Below are 24,358 nucleotides of genomic sequence, written 5' to 3' on the forward strand. Positions count from 1 at the left end.
GGCGCGGTGGCTCACACCTGTAATCCCAGCACTTTGGGAGGCCAAGGTGGGCAGATCATGAGGTCAAGAGCTGGAGACCATCCTGGCCAACATGGTGAAACCCCATCTCTATTAAAACCACAAAAATTAGGCTGAGCACGGTGGCTCACGCTTGTAATCCCAGCACATTGGGAGGCCAAGGCGGGCAGATCACCTGAGGTCAGGAGTTCGAGACCAGCCTGACCAACATGTTGAAACCCCGTCTCTACTAAAAATACAAAAATTAGCTGGGCGTAGTGGTGGGCGCCTGTAATCCCAACTACTCCAGAGGCTGAGGCAGGAGAATCACTTGAACCTGGGAGGCAGTGGTGGCAGTGAGCCGAGATCGTGCCATTGCACTCCAGCCTGTGTGACAGAGCAAGACTCCATCTCAAAAAAAAAAAAAAAAAGGAATCCCTCATCTCCACAATACACTGTTTGGCAACAACCAGGTATCTCCTGCTCAGCCTGTACACTGAGGGTGATTCATTTATTTTTCTTTAACTTCTGGCTGCGGTGTTCCTACCTATATTTGAGTACTACTGAGATACTGGGCATAGAATATTCTGGATATGCCCTGTCTTCTGGCAATAATGCCTGGGCCCCTTTCTTTTAGCATGATTTCTATTTTATTCTTCTGGCAGAGATAGCATCTGAAACACCATTAGTTGGAAAAGTGGGAAGTATTTTCCCCTTTTAGGGTTAGTAATGTAAATCTCTGATGGCTTTATCTTCAGAGAACAGCAAAATAAAGCTCACTCACAGGTTTGGGTGCAAATTTGAAGGTTTATGCATTTCTTCCCTTACACAATTTCAAGCTAGTTTGGCAATACTAAGAAAGGAAAAGGGAGACAGCAGATGGCAGGGGGTGCTGCTAGTGATAATTGAAGCAGGTATCCACATTACATCTGAAGAGTTTTGGAAAATGCTCTCATCTTTGGAGTTCACTGAATCTCCATTTTTTTTCCCAGTCCTTTGGTGTCAGGGCCCTGGGTGGCTTTCTCAGGTCTACCCTTGGAACTCTTGTTGCTGACATTATCTAATTCATCCTATTAACTTCCCTGTGGTAGACAGGTGCCATTATTTATTACTAGACCATTGTAGGAGAAATGGGGGTACTGAGTCTAGGAAAGCTTCTAATTCCTCCATGGAATAGACTGAGTCCTGTCATCCTCTCACCCCACTGTTTCCAGCATTTATTTCCTTCCAGGAAAGGAAAGGAGAGAAGGAAAATAGCTTTCTGCTTTTCTCAGGAGTCTGAAATCTCCAAGGGAGCAGATTTCAGGGTCCACATTTGTCTTTTTTCCTGAATCTTGGCTGTCTTCATCTTTTCCTATTTTTCCCCCTCCTTCTTGTGGGTCTTATTGTGAAAGGAAGGACTCTTTCCCCTCCTCTTCTTTCTTCCGCCCTCCCCAGTTTACCATTTTTTTTCCTTTTACCTCTCCACTGTGGCCTCTTGACCTCCCCACAGAGTTACAAAAGTAAAATCCTTGAAGAGATGCTGCTGTGGGAATGTTAATGAGCCTTCCCCACAAAGGGGCAAAGACTTTACTTCACTGAGTTGGAAAAAAGCCCCTTTGAAAAGGGGTTTCTGTGTGTGGTGAAGTGGAGAGGGGAGGGGAAGGAGAGGGATAGAGGGAAAAGAAGGGAGGGAGAGAAAAAGAGCAAGAGAATGAAAGGAGACAGAGAAATAGAAGAGAGACACTCAAACTTAATACTAGAAGAGAATATTAAAAATAACAACACCACTTTTCTTTCTTCAATTTGTAATCTAATTTTTGGAAAATGTTCCTTGGTCTTTTGACCTTGTAAACTCAGGGCTTACATTCCCAAGAAGCTGAAGAGGCACTCGAGAGCATGGGAGATAATAAAAGATAGGAAAAAGGGACTTATCTTGGCACCCCACCCCCAGTTTCTTCCCATATACGGGAGCCAGGGCTAGACAGGCTCTGGGGTGGTGGGGAGGGTTGTGTAATATTCTGGATTGGGGCAACTGGTGGTGAAGATGGGCTCTTTTTTCTGGATTTGTGGCTCATTCTTATGATATTTTCTAATTTTATCAACATTTCTTATTTTGGCTTCCCTATTGGGTGTTGGTCTAATAATTTATCTATCTTCAGGAATCGTTTACAGCATCGTTGAGGTGTTTACATCAAGGAGCCAATTTTCAAGCCAGGCCACTTGAGCATAATCCCTGTTTCCTTCATTTGTGTGCACAGGTTGCCTCTGGATTAGTTAAAATGAATGTTAAGGTATTTGGGTGTCAAAATTAAATCCTTAGAAAAAAAAAAGATATGTTGTTGCTTTTTATTTTTTTACCCTCATCTTCTATGTGACTGTATCTTGTTGCTTTTTTTTTTTTTTTTTTTCTTTTTTTTGAGACAGAGTTTCGCTCTTGTTGCCCAGGCTTGAGTGCAATGGAGAGATCTCGGCTCACTGCAACCTTCGCGTCCCGGGTTCAAGCAATTCTTCTGCCTCAGCTTCCCGAGTAGCTGGGATTACAGGCATGTGCCACCATGCCTGGCTAATTTTGTGTTTTTAGTAGAGATGGGGTTTCTCCATGTTGATCAGGCTGGTCTCGAACTCCTGACCTCAGGTGATCCGCCTGCCTTGGCCTCCCACAGTGCTAGGATTATAGGCATGAGCCACTGCGCCCGGCTCCTGTTGCTTTTTAAAGAAAGCTGGGCCGGGTGAGGTGGCTCACACCTGTAATCCTAGCACTGTGGGAGGCCAAAGTGGGCAAATCACGAGGTCAGGAGATCAAGACCATCCTGGCTAACATGGTGAAACCCCATCTCTACTAAAAATACAAAAAATTGGCCAGGCGCGGTGGTTCACACCTGTAATGCCAGCACTTTGGGAGGTTGAGGCGGGCAGATCACGAGGTCAGGAGTTCGAGACCAGCCTGGCCAATACAGTTAAACCCCATCTTTACTAAAAATACAAAAATTAGCTGGGCGTGGTGGCACGTGCCTGTAGTCCCAGCCACTCGGGAGGCTGAGGCAGAAGAATCGCTTGAACCCAGGAGGCAGAGGCGGCAGTAAGCCAAGATCACACCACTGCACTCCAGCCTGGGCGACAGAGCAAGACTCTGTCTCAAAAAAAAAAAAAAAAAAAAAAAAAAAAGAAAGAAAGAAAAGAAAAAAGAAAGCTGGCCAGGTGCAGTGGCTTATGTCTATAATCCCAGCACTTTGGGAGGCTGAGGCGGGTGGATCACTTGAGTTTAGGAGTTCGAGACCAGCGTGGGCAACATGGCAAAACTCTGTCACTACAAAAGCATACTAAAAATTAGCCAGGTGTGGTGGCGCATGCCAGTAGTCCCAGCTACTCAGGAGGTTGAAATGGGAGGATCACCTGAGCCCAGGAGGTCAAGGCTTCTATGAGCCATGATCAGTGATCAAACTGGTACACTCCAGCTTGGGTGGAGTGAGAACCTGTCTCAGAAAATAAAACAGCCAGGCACGGTGGCTCATGCCTGTAATCCCAGCACTTCTGGAGGCCGAGGCGGGCGAATCACGAGGTCAGGAGATCGAGACCATCCTGGCTAACATGGTGAAACCCCATCTCTACTAAAAATACAAAAAAATTATCCGGGCATGGTAGCAGGTGACTGTAGTCCCAGCTACTTGGGAGGCTGAGGCAGGAGAATGGTGTGAACCTGGGAGGCTGAGCTTGCAGTGAGCCAAGATCACGCCACTGCGCTCCAGCCTCAGGGAGAGCGAGAGTCCGTCTCAAAAAAAAAAAAATATATATATATATATATATATATATATATATATATATGTATATACATATATAAATAAAATAAAATAGTACAATAAAATAAAAAATATTAGTCATTTGACTCTCAGAGTTTCCTACATGCTGTTTTGTGGCATCAGCCCATCACCCCAGTTAAAGAAGCCAGGAACTGTGAGGAGCAAGGAGAAGGTGATTGGAGTGACATCTCAGGAAGAGAAAGATGAGGAGCCGGTCAAGAATGCTTATTGCCAGAGCTCTCTACTCTCTTTTGGTCTAGTGACTCCCAAACACCACAATCACATGGGGAATTTATGGAGAATTCACATTCCTGGGCTCCCCCACAGATTTACTTAATCAGAATCTCTGGGGGTGGAGCCTAAGATATTTAAACAAGCTCTTGAATGATTCCTTTGCAGAGTTAAATTTGAAACAATTATGTTTGAATGGTTTTGGGTACCCATGAACCAAGCGCTGCCTGTGGACCAAATACATAACATGCTTCACAAATGTGTATACTGCCTTTAGCCAAATGTTTTGATGTTGTTAAGATGAATACACTTGGCCTGGCACAGTGGCTCATGCTTGTAATCCTAGCACTTTGGGAGGCCAAGGCAGGTGGATCACAAGGTCAGGAGTTCAAGATCAGCCTGGCCAAGATGGTGAAACCCTGTCTCTACTAAAAATACAAAAATTAGCTGGGCGTGGTGGCGGGCACCTGTAATCCCAGCTACTTGGGAGGCTGAGGCAGGAGAATTGCTTGAACCCGGGAGGCAGAGGTTGCAGTGAGCTGAGATCTCAACATTGCACTTCAGCCTGGGCAACAAGAGCAAAACTCTGCCTCAAAAAAAAAAATAATAATAATAATAAATTTTAAAAAATGCTTCTGGCCAGGTGCAGTGGCTCACACCTGTAATCCTAGCACTTTGGGAGGTGTAGGCGGGCAGATCACCTGAGGTCAGGAGTTCGAGACCAGCCTGGCCAACATGGTGAAACTCCATCTCTACTAAAAATGCAAAGATTAGCTGGACGTGGTGGCGCATGCCCGTAATCCCAGCTACTCGGGAGGCTGAGGCAGGAGTATCACTTGAACCCAGGAGGCAGAGATTGCAGTGAGCCGAGATTGCACCACTGCACTCCAGCCTGGGCGACAGAGTGAGACTCTGTCTCAAAAAAAAAAAAAAAAAAAAAGCTTCTAAGCTTCTAGGGGGCTTTTCCCTAAAAATAAAATGATAGTCATGAGGGAGTCCGGAAAACTTTTTGCCATTTCATTCAATGCCTTTTCTCTCAGGAAAACACTCTGCTCTTATTCTTCTTTTTCTAGTTTGTTTTCAGAAATGGAGGTATTGTGGAGGCATTTTCTCTACCTTCTGAAGCGTTAGAATCCTATGATCTCATGACTTGATTTAATTGCAAGAGAAATGAACTAGGAATCTAGAAACACATGTACTGTTTTGGTTGATAATAATCATAGCTGTGGTGTATTCTGTGCACCCTGCCCTTTGAACACATGATCTCATTAAATCTTTAAAATAATTTTGCAAAGGGAGCATTATATAGTCCCCATCTCATGCATGGAGAACACCCCAATTTACAAATAAGGAAACTGAGGCTTAGAGAGGCAATATAGCTTAATAGCTCAAGGTCTTGTAGCTGATAAAGAGCAGGGTTGAAATTTGTGCAAGCAATGCCTGATTGGACAACCTATGTTTTTTTCACACAATTTAATACTTTATTGCCATCCTGGTGATTTCTGCTTCTGTTATGGGCCTTGCCTTCTGGCTGCAGACCTGGAGGATAACTTAAAATTACAAATTGCAAAGAAAATTTGAAGATCTACAAAGTCAACATTTACTAAAATTATGGATCTTATAATAACATATACTGTCACATGTTCTTTGTCTTGCTAGCATTAAGGAAGTGAGAGAATAAAGAGTTAGGGTGAAGCGCCCTTTGCAAAACTTCCCCAAGTAAGAAAGCCTTGGCAAACAACCTCTGGTCTTATTAGATGATTTCTGCCTAACCTCTTTCAGGTGGCAGTTGCCATGGTGTTTTAGGGGAAGACGGAGGGAGCGAAGAGCAAGGAGGGTCATTCAGACTGAGTGTTGTCTGGTGTTTCTTTTCAGAGTTCATTCGGCAGAAGATGGAAGGAATTTAAACATTCAGAGGAGGAATGATAGACTTTATTCTTTTTGCTTTTCTTCATTTTTCCACTTCTCATTCCTCATGTTAAATGTAAGGGAATCGGGAGTATGTAAAGAGGACAAGGTAGTCGGACAGGAAAGGGAGGTTGTGGGGGAAGGGCCAAGAGCCTAGCAGCCAGTGGGGGAAGGAGAGGGTGGTGGCAGGGAGTTGGCGGGGAGAGAGAGAGTGCTTTTGAGGGATAAATTGTAAGGATAATTTGTTAAAGTTCTGGGGATCCTAAGGTTGGCCATTAGAAAAAGAAATCCTCAGAGGGTGGGGATCAAGAAAGGCAAAAAACCACAAAAAGATAAACAGAGCAATCAAAAAGGAAAACAAATCAATGATGAGAAAGAAAGAGTTAAGTGGCAGAGGCAAGTCTTTGGAGGAACTGGAACATATGGGTTGAAGTATGACAGAAAATATGAGTAATTGATAACTTACAATAGAAATGAGGTCAGAGCATCCAGGAGAAACATTTAAGAAGAGAAACAGGCCAGCTGGGTGCGGTGGCTCACGCTTGTAATCCCAGCACTTTGAGAGGCCGAGGTTGGAGGATCACTTCAGGTCAGGAGTTCAAGACCAGACTGGCCAACATGGTGAAACCTCATCTCTACTAAAAATACAAAAAAAAAAAAAAAAAAAAAAAAAAAAAATTAGCTGGGCGTGGGGCACGCGCCTGTAATACCAGCTACTCCAGAGGCTGAGGCAGGAGAATCTGGAACCCAGGAGGCCGAGGTTGCAGTGAGCTGAGATCATGCCATTGCTCTCCAGCCCGGGCAACAGAGAGAGACTCGGTCTCAAAAAAAAAAAAAAGAGGAACAGGCCGGGCACGGTGGCTCATGCCTGTAATCCCAGCACTTTGGGAGGAGGAGGCAGGTAGATCACCTGAGTTGGGGAGTTTGAGACTAGCCTGACAAACATGAAGAAACTCTGTCTCTACTAAAAATGCACAATTAGCCAGGTGTGGCGGTGCATGCCTGTAATCCCATAGCTACTCAGGAGGTTGAGGCAGGAGAATCGCTTGAACCTGGGAGGGGGAGGTTGCGGTGAGCCGAGATTGCGCCATCGCACTCCAGCCTAGGCAACAACAGCGAAACTCCATCTCAAAAAAAAACCACACACACACACACACAAAAACAACAACAACAAAAAAAATGCCTTTTAGTGAGTTAATAATCCATTCCCCATTTTAGAGATCATTCCAGCAAAGAGATACTGAGAAAATTCTTGGTGATGTCTAATTAATTCCTATATTTTAAGTGAAAATTATTTCAATATGTCCTTGGCTGAGTTTATTCATTTACATTTACTTAGTTCAACAGGTATTTGCTGGGCACCTCATGTGTGCTAAGTAGGTAGTATACGATGGGAAATGAAACAGATTCTGCCCTGTTGATTATTATACCACCATTTTGTAATTATTTGGACTTCATTCTTTCTTTCTTTTTTTTTTTCTGAGACGGAGTCTCGCTCTGTCGCCCAGGCTGGAGTGCAGTGGCACGATCTCAGCTCACTGCAAGCTCCGCCTCCCGGGTTCATGCCATTCTCCTGCCTCAGCCTCCTGAATAGCTGGGACTACAGGCGCCCGCCACCATGCCTGGCTAATTTTTGTATTTTTAGTAGAGACAGGGTTTCACCTTGTTGGCCAGGATGGTCTCGATCTCCTGACCTCCTGATCCTCCCGCCTCGGCCTCCCAAAGTGCTGGGATTACCGGCGTGAGCCCCCGTGCCCGGCCTATTCTTTCTTTCTTTCTTTTGGGACAGGGTCTCACTCTGTTGCCCGGGCTGGAGTGCAGTGGCACAGTCTTGGCTCCCTGCAGCCTCTGCCTCTCAGACTCAAGGGATTCTTGTGCCTCAGCCTCCCGAGTAGCTGGGATTACAGAAACACACCACCATGACCCACTAATTTTTTGTAGAGACAGAATCTTACTATGTTGCTAGGGCTGATCTCAAACTCCTGGGGTCAAGCAGTCCTCTCACCTGGGTCTTCCAAAGTGCTGGGATTACAGGCATGAGCCACCATGCTTGGTCCTGGACTTCATTCTTTTGGTGGTATCTCTTTGTGATTTTTATTGGCACGGTCCGGTAAGGCAAGTGTATTAGTCTGTTCTCACGCTGCTAGTAACAACATACCTGGGACTGGGTTTTTTTTTTCTTTTTTTTTTTTTTTTTTTGAGACGGAGTCTTGCTCTGTTGCCCAGGCTGGAGTGCAGTGGTGCGATTTTGGCTCACTGCAAGCTCTGCCTCTTGTGAGACCTATTCATTATCAAGAGAAGAGCAGGGGAAAGACCCACCCCCATAGTTCAATCATCTTTCATCAGGTCCCTCTCATAGCACGTGGGAATTATGGGAGCTACAAGATGAGGTTTGGGTGGGGACACAGAGCCAAACCATATCATTCCACCCAATTCTAAAGTCCGTAGTCCAAAGTCTCATCTGAGACAAGGCAAGTCCCTTCTGTCTATGAGCCTATAAAATCAAAAGCAAGTTAATTACTTCCTTGATACAATGGAGGTACAGGCATTGGGTAAATACACCCATTCCAAATGTAAGAAATTTGTCAAAACAAAGGGCCTACAGGCCCCATGCGAGTCCGAAATCCAGGGGGACAGTCAAATCTTAAAGCTCCAAAATGGTCTCCTTTGACTCCATGTCTCACATCCAGGTCATGCTGATGCAAGAGGTGGGTTCCCATAGTCTTGGGCAGCTCTGTCCCTGTATCCTTGCATGGTACAGCCTCCCTCTCGGCTGCCTTCACAGGCTGGTGTTGAGTGTCTGCGGCTTTTCTTTTTTTTTTTTTGAAACAGAGTCTTGCTCTGTCTTCCAGGCTGGAGTGCAGTGGCGCCATCTAAGCTCACTGCAAGCTCAGCCTCCCAGGTTCACGGCATTCTCCTGCCTCAGCCTCCCGAGTAGCTGGGACTACAGGCACTCGCCACCATGCCTGGCTAATTTTTGTATTTTTAGTAGAGATGGGGTTTCACCAGTGTTAGCCAGGATGGTCTCGATCTCCTGACCTTGTGATCTGCCCGCCTCGGCCTCCCAAAGTACTGGGATTACAGGCGTGAGCCACCACGCTCAGCCCGCGTCTGCGACTTTTCTAGGTGCATGGTGCAAGCTGTTGGTGGATCTACCATTATGGAGTCTGGAGGACTGTGGCCCTCTTTTCACAGCTCCACTAGGCAGTGCCCCAGTGAGGATTTTGTGTGGGGGCTTCCACCCCACATTTCCCTTCCGCACTGCCCTAACAGAGGTTTCCCATGAGGACCCCGCCCCTACAACAAACTTCTGCCTGGGCATCCAGGCATTTCCATACATCTTCTGAAATGTAGGCAGAGGCTCCCAAACCTCAATTCTTGACTTCTGTCCACTTGCAGGCTCAGAACCATGTGGAAGCTGCCAAAGCCTGGTGCTTGCACCCTCTGAAGCCACAGCCTGAGCTCTCCGTTGGCTTCTTTCAGCCATGGCTCCATGGCTGGAGCGTCTGGGATGCAGGGCACCAAGTTTCTGGGCTGCACAAGGTATGGGGACCCTGGGCCTGGCCCAGGAAACCATTTTTTTCTCCTAGGCCTTGGGGCCTGTGATGGGAGGGGCTGCCACACAGGTTTCTGACATGCCCTGGAGACATTTTCCTCATTGTCTTGGTGATTAACATTTGGCTCCTCATTACTTATGCAAATTTCTACAGGTGGCTTGAATTTCTCCTCAGAAAATTGGATTTTCTTTACTATTGCATTGTCAGGCTGCAAATTATACAAGTTTTTATGCTCTGTTTCCGTTTTGAAACAGAATGCCTTTTTTTCTTTTTTGAGATGGAGTTTTGCTCTTGTTGCCCAGGCTGGAGTGCAATGGCCTGATCTCTGCTCACCGCAACCTCCGCCTCCCGAGTTCAAGCGGTTCTCCTGCCTCAGCCTCCCAAGTAGCTGGTATTACAGGCATACACCATCACGCCTGGTTAATTGATTAATTAATTAATTTTTTGAGATGGAGTCTCACTCTGTCGCCCAGGTTGGAGTGCAGTGGCGCGATCTCGGCTCACTGCAAGCTCCTCCTCCCAGGTTAACGCCATTCTCCTGCCTCAGACTCCAGATCAGCTGGGACTACAGGCACCCGCCACCACACCCGGCTAATTTTTTGTATTTTTAGTAGAGACAGGGTTTCACCATGTTAGCCAGGATGGTCTCGATCTCCTGACCTCGTGATCCACCCACCTTGGCCTCCCAAAGTGCTGGGATTACAGGCATGAGCCACCGGCCACAGAATGCCTTTAACAGCACTCAAGTCACCTCTTGAATGCTTTGCTGCTTAGAAATTTCTTCCACCAGATACCATAAATTATCTCTCTCAAAGTCAAATTATCTCTCTCAAATTATCTCTCTCAAAGTCTCAAAGTCATTTCCACAGACCTCTAGGGCAGGGGCAAAATGCCACCAGTGTCTTTGGTAAAACATAACAAGAGTCACTTTTACTCCAGTTCCAAACAAGTTTTTCATCTCCATCTGAGACCACCTCAGCCTGGATTTCATAGTCCATATCATTATCAGCATTTTGGTCAAAGCCATTCAACAAGTCTCTAGGAAGTTCCAAACTTTCCACATTTTCCTGTCTTCTTCTGAGCCCTCCAAACTGTTTCTACCTCTGCCTGTTACCCAGTTCCAAAGTTGCTTCCACATTTTTGGGTATCTTTTCAGCAGCACCCCACTCCCAGCACCAATTTACTGTATTAGTCTTTTCTCAATGCATCAGGTCTCTCTCACAACCTATGGGAATTATGGGAGCTACAAGATGAGATTTGAATGACACAGAGCTAAAACCATATCAGTAAGCATTATTTAATTAATTAATTTATTTATTTTTGAGATGGAGTCTCACTCTGGCTATCACCTAAGCTGGAGTGCAGTGGTGTGATCTCGGCTCACTGCAACCTCCGCCACCTGGGTTCAAGCAATTCTCCTGCCTCAGCCTCCCGAGTAGCTGGGATTATAGGCACCTGGCACTGCGCCTGGCTAATTTTTGTATTTTTAGTATAGACAGGGTTTCACTGTTTTGACCAGGCTGCTCTTGAGCTCCTGACCTTGTGATCCACCTGCTCGGCCTCCCGAAGTGTTGGGATTACAGGTGTGAGCCACCATGCCTGGCAGTAATCATTATTTTAATACCCCTTTATATGAAACTGAGGCACCTAGGTTTTTTTTTTTTTTTGACAGTCTCACTCTGTTGCCCAGGCTGAAGTGCAGTGGCATGATCTGGGCTCACTGCAACCTCTGCCTCCCACGTTCAAGCGATTCTCCTGCCTCAGCCTCCCGAGTAGCTGGGATTAAGGCACCTGCCACTACGCCCAGCTAATTTCTTGTATTTTTAGTAGAGACGGGGTTTCACCACGTTGGCCAGGCTGGTCTTGAACTCCCGACCTCGTGATTTGCCTGCCTTGGCCTCCCAAAGTGCTGGGATTATAGGTGTGAGCCACTACACCTGGCCATTTTTTTTTTTTTTTTTTAAGATGGAGACTTGCTCTTGTTGCCCAGGCTGGAGTGCAATGGTGTGATTTCGGCTCACTGCAACCTCTGCCTCCTGGGTTTAAACGATGCTCCTGCCTCAGCCTCCTGAGTAGCTGGGATTCCAGGTGCCCCTCACCACGCCTAGCTAATTTTTTTTTTTTTTTTTTGAGACAGAGTCTTGCTCTGTCACCCAGGCTGGAGTGCAGTGGCATGATCTCGGCTCACTGCAAGCTCTGCCTCCCGGGTTCACACCATTCTCCTGCCTCAGCCTCCCAAGAAGCTGGGACTACAGGAGCCTGCCATCATGCCTGGCTATTTTTTTTTGTATTTTTAGTAGAGACGGGGTTTCACTGTGTTAGCCAGGTCTCAATCTCCTGACCTCATGATCAGCCTGCCTCAGCCTCCCATAGTGCTGGGATTACAGGCATGAGCCGCCACGCCCGGCCTCACGCCTAGCTAATTTTTGTATTTTTAGTAAAGATGGGGTTTCACCATGTTGGCCAGGCTGGTCTCGAACTCCTGACCTCAGGTGATCCACCTGCCTTGGCCTCCCAGAGTGCTGGGATTACAGGTGTGAGCCACTGCGCCCAGCCCTAGGTTTGGTTTTTTTGTTTGTCTTCTTTTGAGACTCAGTCTTCCTCTGTCACCCAGGGTACAGTGCAGTGGCAAGATCTTGGCTCACCTCAATGTCCACCTTCTGGGTTCAAGTGAATCTCCTTCCTCACCCTCCTGAGTAGCTGGGGATTACAGGCATGTGCCACCACACCTGGCTAATTTTGTGTTTTTATTTTTTTATTTTTATTTTTATTTTCTCCATGTTGGTCAAGTTGGTCTTGAACTCCCCCACCCTCCTCAACCTCCCAAAGTGATTACAGGTGTCAGCCACAGCACCTGGCCATGTGATGCTTTTTTTTTTTTTTTTTTTTTTTTTTTTTGAGACGGAGTCTCTCTCTGTTGCCCAGGGTAGAGTGCAGTGGTGCGATCTCGGCTCACTGCAACCTCCACCTCCCGGGTTCAAGCGATTCTCCTGCCTCAGCCTCCTGAGTAGCTGAGATTACAGGTGCACGCCACCACATCTGGCTAATTTTTGTATTTTTGGTAGAGACAGTGTTTCACCATGTTGGTCAGGCTGATCTCGAACTCCTGACCTCGTGATCCACCTGCCTCGGCCTCCCAAAGTGCTGGGATTTCAGGCGTGAGCCACCGCGCCCAGCCCATGTGATGCTTTTCAAGGGATCCCAACAGGCAAGCCAGGAAGGCAGCCGATGATATGTAGAAATTGCTGGAGGCAGTGACAGTTGATGGCAGAACGTTCTTTTGGAAGCAGATGGGAAAGAGTACCTGATAGTGACTATGAACAGGGTGGCTGGGCCATGGGGAAGTTAGACTCAAAGTTCAGGATCACTGGATTTGGTAGAAGAAAGTGGGGATTGTAGGGGAAGGACTTAATGACTACATTGTGTGTCTATGAGATTTAGGACTACATTTTCCTTATTTGATTCAACGACCTCTGCTCCCATCTTTTGGTCAAGGGATAAATATTACCAGGATGTGTGTGTGTGTTTCCAAAAAATTAGATGGAAGTCTTGAAGAAAAGAGAGGGGAAGGAGAGAAACCTGAGAGAAATAGGCCTGTTACTCAAGATAAATTATTCTTTCTATTACCTACCTCCGTCTCTCCCTTCCAAACATCTACTATCCTTCCATACACACCATTTGTAATCTGATTACAGGTGTCTGCCACTGCACCTGACTAATTTTTGTATTTTTAGTAGAGACAGGGTTTCGCCATGTTGGCCAGGCTTGTCTCAAACTCCTGTGCTCAAATGATTCCTCCACATTGGCCTCCCAAAGTGCTGGTGTTACAGGAGTGAGACACTGCACCTGGCCTCATCAGATTCTTGAAACAAACCTAGGGGTCGGGTGTAGTGGCTCACGCCTGTAATCCCAGCACTTTGAGAGGCCGAGGTGGGTGGATCATGAGGTCAGGAGTTGGAGACCAGCCTGACCAACATGGTGAAACCCCGTCTCTACTAAAAATACAAAAATTAGCCAGGTGTGGTGGCGCGTGCCTGTAATCCCAGCTACTCAGGAGGCTGAGGCAATAAGAGGGAAACCCCATTTCAAAAAAAAAAACAACAAAAAAAAACTAAATAATAATAATAATCGATGCTGTTATTATCCAAATGAACAAAACCACTAAACTAGAATTGCTTGAACCCAAGAGGCAGAGGTTGTGGTGAGCCGAGATCGTGCCATTCCACTCCAGTCTGGGCAACAAGAGTGAACTCTGTCTCAAAAAAAAAAACAAAAAAAACAAAACCAAACCAGTAGGCTGGGCACAGTTGCTCACACTTATAATCCTAGCACTTTGGGAGGCTGAGGTGAGAGGATTGCGTGAGGCCTGGAATTCAAGACCAGGCTGGGCAAAATAGCAAGACCCCGTCTCTACAAAAAATACCTACTGGGCATCCACTCTATGCCAGCTGGGCATGATGCATGTCAATATAACTTCATATCCTTTCCACCCTCCAAGAATTTATATTGAAAGTCTACTTGACAAATAGAACTCATATGACATACATTTTCATTTTTAGTGGAAAAATCATCACATTTGGGTTCTAGTCAAATTCTTTCTATTCCCAGTTAAATCCCCTTTGGGCCAGGCATGGTGGCTCATGCCTGTAATCCTAGCACTTTGAGAGGCCAAGGCAAGAGGATTGCTTGAACTCATAGTATGAGATCAGCCTAAGCAACATAGTGAGACCTCATCTCTACTCAAAAAAAAAAAAAAAAAAGGCCAGGCACGGTGGCTCATGCCTGTAATTCCAGCACTATGGGAGGACAAAGCGGGCAGATCACTTGAGGCCAAGCGTTCAAGACCACCCTGGGTAACATGGTGAAACCCTATCTGTAGTAAAAATACAAAAATTAGCCCAGTGTCAGGGTGCACGCCTGTAATCCCAGCAGCTCAGGAGGCTGAGGCAGGAGAATCGCTTGAACCCGGGAAGTGGAGGTTGCAGTGAGCCAAGATCGTGCCACTGCACTCCAGCCTGGGCAATAGAATGAGACTCCTCCAAAAAAAAAAAAAAAAAAAAATTATCCAGGCATGGTGGCAGCCTGTAGTTTCAGGTACTTGGAAGGCTGAGATAGGAGGATCACTTGAGCCTGGCAGATTGAGGCTACAGTGAGCAGTGATCACACCACTGCACAATCCCCTTAGGAATTTTCCCAAGTGTTTACCTCTCAGACCTCAATCTGCACTGATGGAATTAGACCCAATGATTTTCTTACCCAGCTTTAACAGTTTGTGTGTGTATATGTGAACATCTATATCAATCAACAAGATGCATCTACTGCAACAATTTCTACATAGGGTCCTACAATTATAAATTTATGATGGTAATTTCTTCCTTTCTCCTTCCTTCCTTCCTTCCTTCCTTTCTTTATTTTTCTTTCTTTTTTTTTTGACAGGGTCTCACTCTGTTGCCCAAGCTGGAGTGCAGTGGTACAATCTCCACCTCCTGGGCTCAAGTGATCCTCCCACCTTAGCCTCTCAACCTCAGCCTCCTGAGTAGCTGGGACCACAGGTGCATGCCACCATGCCCAGCTAATTTTTGTATTTTTTGTAGGGACAGGGTTTTGCCATATTGGCCAGGCTGTTCTTGCACTCCTGGACTTAAGTGGTCTGCTCACCTCGGCCTCCCAAAGTGTGATTACAGGTGTGAGCCACCTCACATGGCCCCTGATGGTCATTTCTAAACCCTTACTTAAGACGAGGTCTAGAGTCAAAGTTGAAAAATTTCTGAGGAAGGAATGCCCAAGAGACTGCTTTTGCTCTGGTATTAGAAGAAGTTCTTGTCATTTATTTGGCGAATATTGGAGGAAGTAGGTGGCCTGCATTTATTTATGAGGTAAGTAGAATAAAACTATGCACTTCTCAATATAGAATCACACTCATGCTTATATAGAGAGGGACAAGAGGACAGAGAGACTCAACCTGGGCTCACTGCATGGTATGTCAGAGGGAGATTCCGTTGCATTCTTTACATTGTTGTTGGGGATCCTAATTATAGTTTAATTTGCATATTCAAATTTAACTTGTATTAAATTAAATTAAAATATGAAAGTCCATCGACAAACCTCAGGTCTGCTAACCTCTGTGACCTCCAGAAGTAAGTCCAATAAAAAACCAAAGCAGCTTAGACATTCGTGATTCTGTATCTCCAGATGGCAGAATCATCTCAGGATTTAGCCCAGGCCATAGAAATCCTTTCCTTCTTTTGGGACATAAGCTCCAAGGTAGATGTTCCAATTTGTTACATTTTCAACAAACATTTGGCAAATGCATTTGAGATTTCACTTACTAGGCCTGCATTTAGGGTGAAAGTAGAACAAACGAGTAGACATTTCTCAACATAGAATCACATTCATGCTCATATTAAGAAAGAGATGAGAGAACTGGGATGCCGGGGTTACAAAGGCAAATAAGACACGGGCCCTGCTTCTCCCTGGGAGGAGGGGCAATTTTGAACAGATAAAGATGATACAATATGAGAAACTGTCGTAAAGGTATACATAAAGTTCCCTGGGAAGAAGGGAGACTTGAATAATACTACCTGAGTGAACTGAAGAGATTTTCAGAGAGGAGGTCACATGTAAGATGGATGTTATGCGCAATATGGTTTAGATGAATAAAGAAATGGGGAGTCCAGTCACGGTGGCTCATGCCTGTAATCCCAGCACTTTGGGAGGCCGAGGCGGGAGGATCACTTGAGCCTATGGGTTTGAGACCAGCCTGGGCAACATAGCAAGGCCCCGTCTCTACAAAAAATACAAAAATTAGCCAGGTGTGGTGGCACATGCCTGTAGTCCCAGCTGTTCGGGAGTCCGAGGTGGGAGAATTCCTTGAGCCCAAGTGGTTGAGGCTGCAGTGAGCTATGATCAGGCCACTGCATTTCAGCCTCGGGATAGAGCAAGACTGTCTCAAAAAAAAAAAAAAAGAAGAAGAAAAGAAAAAGTAGAAATGTATAGGGAAAGAAAGTTTGAAAAGAAGTTTGGGGTGAGTGTAAAAGACCATTTATGCTATATTAACAAATTGAATATAATGAGAAGACATTGGAAGTTTTAAAACAAAGAATATAGCTGTATTTTATTATTATTATTTTAATAATTTTATTTATTTATTTATTTATTTATTTATTTATTTTTTGAGACCATGTCTCACTTCATCACCCAGACTGGAGTGCAGTGGCACAATCTTGGCTCACTGCAACCTCTGCCTCCTGAGTTCACGTGATTCTCCTGACTCAGCCTTCTGAGTAGCTGGGATTACGGGTGCCCGCCACCATGCCTGGCTAATTTTTTGTATTTTTAGTAGAGACGAAGTTTCACCATATTGGGCAGGCTGGTCCTGAACTCCCGGCTTCAAGTGATCCACCAGCCTTGGCCTCCCAAAGTACTGGGATTATAGGCGTGAGCCACTGCGCCTGGCATAGAGCTATATTTTAGAAGGTCAACCATTGAAAATGTGGAAAATGATTTAAAATTGGAAAGAGACTGAACGGACAGAAGAGATACCAGAAATCCAGGCAAGAGATGAAGAGTGAGGCCGGGCACGGTGGATCACGCCTGTAATCCCAGCACTTTATTTATTTATGTATTTATGTATTTATGTATGTATGTATGTATGTATATATTTTTTGAGATGGAGTTTCACTCTTGTTGCCCGGGCTGGAGTGCAATGGCACGATCTCGGCTCACTGCAACCTCCACCTCCCAGGTTCAAGCGATTCTCCTGCCTCAGCCTCCCTAGTAGCTGGGATTGTAGGCATGTGCCACCATGCCCAGATAATTTTTTGTATTGACGGGGTTTCTCCATGTTGGTCAGGCTGGTCTGGAACTCCTGACCTCAGGTGATCCGCCCACCTTGGCCTCCCAAAGTGCTGGGATTACAGGCGTGAGCCACTGCACCCAGCTATTTTTATATTTTTTATAAAATAGAGACGGGGTCTCACTATGTTGCCCAGGCTGGTCTTGAACACCTGGGCTCGAGTGATCCTCCCACCTCATTCTCCCAAAGTGTTAGGATTACAGGGATTACAGGCGCCCCCCGTCATGCCCAGCTAATCCAGGCTGGTCTTGAACTCCTGACCTCAGTTAATCTGCCTGCCTTGGCCTCCCAAAGTACTGGGATTACAGGCGTGAGCCACTGCGCCCGGCCACCAAATTCACAACATTTGATAGTTAATATTATTACACTGTTCTGCATAGAGACCAACAGGTGAGTGCTATAAGCAATGCAGATCAACTGTGTACAAGTTCAGAGGAAGGAAAGGCCATTTCCATTTGGAGGGCAGGAGGGTGAGCAGATTAAATTCGAATCATGAAGAAGTCACTTAAATTGGGGATTTCAAAAGAACATAAGGGCCAGGCACGGGTGCCTGTAATCCCAGCACTTTGGGAGGCTGAGCAGGGTGGATCACGAGGTCAGGAGGTTGAGACCATCCTGGCCAACATGGTGAAACCCCGTCTCTACTAAAAATACAAAAATTAGCTGGGCGTGGTGGCGCACACCTGTAATCCCAGCTACTAAGGAGGCTGAGGCAGGAGAATTGCTTGAACCTGGGAGACGGAGGTTGTATTGAGCCAAGATCGTGCCACTGCACTCCAGCCATGCGAGAGAGCGAGACTTTGTCTCAAAAAAAAAAAAAAAAGAAAAAAAAAAGCAAGATGAACATTTAGACGATAAAACTTAGAGAAGGCTTAGTGATCCGGAAGAAAGAAAGAAGCTTGTCACCTAACATTTGTAGAAGTGACAAGCAATAAAAATGTAAGCAAATAAATAAGATAACTACAGAATGATAATTAAACAGGGTAGTGGGTCAGAAAGTGAAGAGGAAGAGTGAGGCTGGTGGTTAAGGAATTAGAGGGAAGACCTGATTCCATCTCAAGGTAGAAAGCTGTTCATATGCAGATCAACTGCTATCTGTGAATGGATACCCGAATATTGTCACAAACAAACTGAAATGCAAATACTCTTAGAAACTGGGGTATTAGTAATGCAAGTATGAAAAACATCTGATTTAAGCAGAACAACAACAACAAAACACCCTCATCATTCTTTGAATGACTTAATCTGTGAAAGAAAACATTCACATCCTCATGATTTTGATGACAGAATAGATGATTTTTCTTTGTGCTGAGTTTGTTATCTCAAGCTGGAACTAAGTAAGGCTAGTCAAGGCCATCTGATTCTTATTGCTCATTCATTCATTCATTCATTCATTAATTCATTCAACCAATATTTTACTGAGAGCTTGCTGTATGCGGAATTATGCTTTGCCTGGGGAATGCAGTGGAGGTTTTTTCCTTGGAGTTCTCTTACTCCAAAGGGTTTTTGGAACAGGAGGACACGTGAGGAGAACCTTGGGCAGGTTCTGACACTTGTCTGCTGACATTTTTGTTTTGTTTTGTTTTGTTGCCCAGGCTGGCAAAAAGATAACGGCTCACTGTGGCCTTGAACTCCTGGGCTAAGGCGATCCTCCCACCGCAGCCTTCAGAGTAGCTGGGACTATAGGTGTGAGCCACCATGCCCAGCTAATTAAAACAACTTTTTTTGTGGAGATGGGATCTCCCTCTATTGCCCAGGTTGGTCTCAAACTCCTAGGCTCAAGTGATCCTCCTGCCTCATCCTCCCAAAATGTTGGGATTACAGGTGTGAGCCATGGTGCCTAGCCTGTTGATTTTTTTTTTGGATAAGAGATAGAAAGGACCTGGTAATATACAAGGCCCAGAGTGTGTCCTACAATGATCTACGGGGAGAGAACAGAGTATCCCTGACTGAAGAGTTTTGGAAACTATTTTAATGTTCCCCAATTTTATTTGAACTAAAAAACATTGTCTGCCTTTCACATTCCTTCGTGCACACCACCTCACTACTGCTCCCTCAGCACCTGTTGGCCTCTTTTGCTATCCAAATGTACTAAATAAATCTTCCCCTCCTTTCTACCCATCTGCTGTTCTTCACAGCTTGTCTGTGGGCTCAGCCCCAAGCCTGGTGGGGCAGTAAATGGATTCAGAGTTGCTGCTCAAACATGGATTCCCATGGAAACCAAACGACTAAGAAAACAAATAGGGAGGAAGAGGCAGCCACTGCCTGACCTCTTACCCTCCCCCTCCAAATTCTTTTCGCTTTTCGGCATGAAGGCAAGCGCTTATTTGTATAACTAGTAGAAGGACATAACCTGATCCCTCCCCCCACCCCCAAATTCTTTAAGAGCCTCTCGTTCGACAATGAGTAAATGAAAGACAGTGGGACATCTCCACCTGGTGGCAGAAATGCCAAATTACCTAAGAAGAGAACTCAATTAACAAGTGAAAGCCTGCAATACAGGCCAGTAAGTATACAAAGAAGTAACATTCAGATACAAAAATAAGATACAAAGAAGTAACATTCAGAAGCCACTCCTAGGAAACTGTTTAATTGTGATGCAGTTAGTACTTGTTCCTTCTCACATATATAGATTTAAATATAATCTTTATGTTGGTGAATTATTTTTTATTTTTATTTTTTAAAATTTTATTTATTTATGTATTTATTTTTGCGATGGAGTCTTGCTCTGTCGCCCAGGCTGGAGTGCAGTGGTGCAATCTCGGCTCACTACAACCTCTGCCTCCTGGGTTCAAGCGATTGTCCTGTCTCAGCCTCCCGAGTAGCTGGGGATTACAGGCACCTGCATTATGCCCGGCTAATTTTTGTATTTTTGTAGAGACAGGGTTTCACCATGTTGGCCAGGCTGGTCTTGAATTACTGACCTCAGGTGCCTCAGCCTCCCAAAGTGCTGGGATTACAGGTGTGAGCCACCACGCCTAGCCAAATTTTTTTTTTTTTGCATCCAATTCAAATATGGGAACATGAGATTTAGTCTTATGTCTCCCAACTCCATACCAGATTTTTTTTTTTTTTTTTTTTTTTTTAGATGGAGTCTCACTCTGTCGCCCAGGCTGGAGTGCAGTGGTGCAATCTCAGCTCACAGCAACCCCCACCTCCCGGGTTCAAGCGATTCTCTTGCCTAAGCCTCCTGAGTAGCTGGGACTAATACAGGCACATGCCACCATGCCCAGCTAACTTTTGGATTTTTAGTAGAGACGGGGTTTCACTATGTTGACCAGGCTGGTCTCGAACTCCTGACCTCAGATGATCCACCCTCCTCAGCCTCCCAAAGTGCTGGGATTACAGGTGTGAGCCACTGCGCCCGGCCTTTCTTTTTTTAAAGACAGGTCGGAAGGTGGTGGCTCATGCCTGTAATCCCAGCACTTCGGGAGGCCGAGGCGGGGGGATTGCTTGAGCTCAGGAGTTCGAGACCAGCCTGGCCAATGTGGCAAAACCCCATTCTATGAAAAAACACAAAAATTAGCCGGGCATGGTGGCGGGCACCTGTAATCCCAGCTACTCTGGTGGCTGAGTCAGGAGAATTGCTTGAACCCGGGAGGCAGAGGTTGCAGTGAGAGGAGATCAAGCCACTGCCCTCCAGCCTGGGTGACAGAGTGAGACTGTCTCAAAAAAAAAAAAAAAAAAATTTTTTTTTTTTCCCGGCATGAATACTTTTATATTGAGGAAAAATAAGTCACTTAAATTTTTTTTTAAAGAAAAAGGGTATACTAAAAATACAAAAATTAGCTGGGTGCGATGGCCCTCTCCTGTAGTCCCGGCTACTCAGGAGGCTGAGGTGGGAGGATTGCTTGAGCCCGGGAGGTCGAGGCTGCAGCCCACAACATTCCAGCTTGGGTGAGAGAGCAAGACCCTGTCTAAATAAAACAAAAACAAACAAACAAACAAAAATGAGTGGAACTGGCCGGGCGCGGTGGCTCACGCCTGTAATCCCAGCACTTTGGGAAGCTGAGGCGGGTGGATCATGAGGTCAGGAGATCGAGACCATTCTGGCTAACACAGTGAAACTCTGTCTCTACTAAAAATACAAAAAAATTAGCCAGGCGTGGTGGTGGGCGCTTGTAGTCCCAGCTACTCAGGAGGCTGAGGCAGGAGAATGGTGTGAACCCGGGAGGCGGAGCTTGCAGTGAGCCGAAATCGTGCCACTGCACTCCAGCCTGGGCGACAGGGCCAGACTCCGTCTCAAAACGAAAACAAAAACAAAAACAAAACAAAACAAAAAAAGAGTGGAATTGTTCCCTTTAACCCCCAATTCATATGTTGAAGCCCTAACCCCCAATGTGATTGTATTTGAAGACAGGCCTTTAAGGAGGTAATTAAAGTTAAATGATGTCATGAGTGTAGGGCCCTAATCCAATTTGATTGGTGTTTCGTTTATTTGTTTGTTTGAGACAGAGTCTTGCTCTGTTGCCCAGGCTGGAGTGCAGTGGCACGATCTCTGCTCACTGGGTTTGTGCGATTCTCCTGCCTCAGCCTACTGAGTAGCTGGAACTACAGGCACACACCACCATGCCCAGCTAATTTTTGTATTTTCAGTAGAGACATGGTCTTTCCATGTTGGCCAGGCTGGTCTCGAACTCCTGACTTCAGGTGGTCCGCCTGCCTCGGCCTTCCAAAGTGCTGGGATTACAGGCATGAGCCACTGTGCCCAGCCTGATTAGCGTTTTTATTTATTTTTATTTTTTGTTATTTTTAAAAATAATTTTTAAAAATTTTTGAGACTGAGTCTGGCTCTTGTCGCCCAGGCTGGAGTGCAGTGGCGTGATCTCAGCTCACTGCAACCTCAGCCTCCTGGGCTCAAGCAATTGTCCTGTCTCAGCCTCCCGAATAGCTGGGATTACAGGCATGGGCCACCACGCCCGGCTAAGTTTTGTATTTTTTAGTAGAGACGGGGTTTCACCACGTTGGCCAGGCTGGTCTCCAACTCCTGACCTCGTCGTGATCCGCCTGCCTCGGCCTCCCGAAGTGCTGAGACTGCACCCGATGTGAGTGACCGCACCCGATGTGGTTAGCATTTTTATAAGAAGAGAAGAAACACCAGGAATATGTGGGCACAAAGGAAAGACCACGTGAGGGCACAAGGAGAAGCTACCATCTGCAAACCGTGAAGAGAGGCCTCAGGTTGGTTTCCAATCCTGCTAGCACATTGCTCTTAGCCTTCCAGCCTGCAGAACTCTGAGAAAATAAGTTTCTGTTGTTTAAGTCACCCTGTCTGTGGTATTTTGTTATAGCAGCCCTAGCAGACTAATACCTGGCCTTCCATACCATAAGCTCCTTTCCCTATATAATTTGCAATAAACAGAGGCCTGGAGAATGGAGACAAAGCTATTCAGGAGACCCAGGAGTCTAGGCTACCTTGCCTTTGCCTCATTTCACACTTCAGGCTATGTGAGCTCTATCCCCAGGAAAATTCAGCTCTTGCTATTTGAATTCATTAAGTGGAGAATAGAATGAGATCTGTTTTGGGTATCAGGCCAGAAATTATCAGCATCTTGCAACGTCAGAAAATAATGGATCAGTACCCAAGTTACTTAGTCTCACCCCATACAGTCTTCCACCACCTACAGCTGGGTACTATAACAACACATCCTAAGAGAAAAGAGGCTCAGAGACTTCTTTAGCCTAAGAACCTCTAGGACCTAACTCTCCAGGAGCCTTAGCGTCAGGTCAAGTAAAGGAGCACACACAGGATAGAGAGTGGGTATGGGAAGTGTTTCTGTTTTTTTTCTTTTTTTTTGAGAGGGAGTCTCGCTCTCTCACCCAGGCTGGAGTGCAATGGCACGATCTTGGCTCACTGCAACCTCTGCCTCCTGGTTCAAGCGATTCTCCTGTCTCAGCCCCCGAGTAGCCAGGACTATAGGCACACACCACAACGCCCGGTTAATTTTTTGTATTTTTAGTAGAGATGAGGTTTCACCATATTGGCTAGGCTGGTCTTGAACTCCTGATCTCAGGTGATCTGCCCGCCTCGGCCTCCCAAACTGTTGGGATTACAGGCGTGAACCACTGCGCAGCTGGGAAGTGTTTCTTTCACTGGAGGGACAGAGGTAGTTGTGATGACCCTACTGTGGCCCTGGGGAGAACAGTGGGAGGATAACAGTGAATAAAGGGCTAAGTGAAGTTCTTAGAAGTAGGGTGGAATGAGTGTGAGAGAAAGGGGGAAGCTAGTGAGGCTTTTCTCTTATGCTGATGTAAAGTAGGTTTCCAATAGAAGAAATTTATAAGTAATATAGAGGATAGGATGATTAATCTAAATTGGACCAGAGCAGAGTTTTGTTGGCCCCAGAGGTTTTAAGATTTTGTTTAGGTAAGATTTGTGTTTAGTCCCAGCAATTTGGGATGCTGAGTTGGGAGAATCACCCGAGCCCACGAAGTTGAGGCTGTAATGAGCTGTGATTGTGCCACCGCACTCCTGCTTGGGTGACAACAAAAAAGAAAAGATAATAAACCTAGGTTCTTATTGCACACCATATGCAAAAGTAAATTTCATATGGAATAAAGATATAAATGAGCACAACAAAACTATAAAAACGTTAGAAGAAGGCCAGGCATGGTGGCTCATGCCTGTAATCCCAGCAATTTGGGAGGCCGAAGTGGGTGGATCACCTAAGGTCAGGAGCTCAAGACTAGCCTGAACAACATGGCAAAACCCCGTCTCTACTAAAAATACAAAATTAACTGGGTGTGGTGGGGCAAGCCTGTAATCCCAGCTACTCAGAAGGCTGAGGCAGGAGAATCGCTTGAACCCGGGAGACGGAGGTTACCGTGAGCCGAGATGGCACATTGCACTCCAGCCTGGGCAACAAGACTGAAACTCCATCTGAAAACAAAACAAACAAACAAACAAACAAAAAAAGAAGAAAATTTAGGACCCTATAAAATCTTGGGATGGGGATGTGCTTCATTTTTTTTTTTTTTTGAGACAGAGTTTTGCTCTGTTGCCCAGGCTGGGGTGCAGTGGTACGATCTTG

General features: G+C 45.7%; 1 protein-coding gene across 2 annotated transcripts in view; it reads right to left on the minus strand.

Moving 5' to 3' along the window:
• Window positions 1-5,442: 5,442 nt before the first annotated feature.
• LOC134760054 (olfactory receptor 10G3) overlaps window positions 5,443-24,358 on the minus strand; it is a 33,443-nt gene continuing 14,527 nt past the window's right edge. Inside the window, exons 2-3 of one of the 2 annotated variants that reach the window (XR_010136938.1) lie at window positions 6,382-6,553; window positions 5,443-5,546 (exon numbers count right to left, since the gene is read on the minus strand). Coding sequence is in view for 1 of the 2 variants with exons in the window: in XM_063715511.1 (XP_063571581.1) it covers window positions 6,551-6,553 (3 nt within the window). In the remaining variant the exon portion in view is untranslated. Of the gene's footprint in view, window positions 5,547-6,027; window positions 6,554-24,358 lie in introns of those variants that run through there. The other variant, XM_063715511.1, reaches the window with a different exon arrangement.

Source organism: Pongo abelii, chromosome 15, assembly GCF_028885655.2.
Source record: "Pongo abelii isolate AG06213 chromosome 15, NHGRI_mPonAbe1-v2.0_pri, whole genome shotgun sequence".
NCBI classification, from domain to species: domain Eukaryota; kingdom Metazoa; phylum Chordata; class Mammalia; order Primates; family Hominidae; genus Pongo; species Pongo abelii.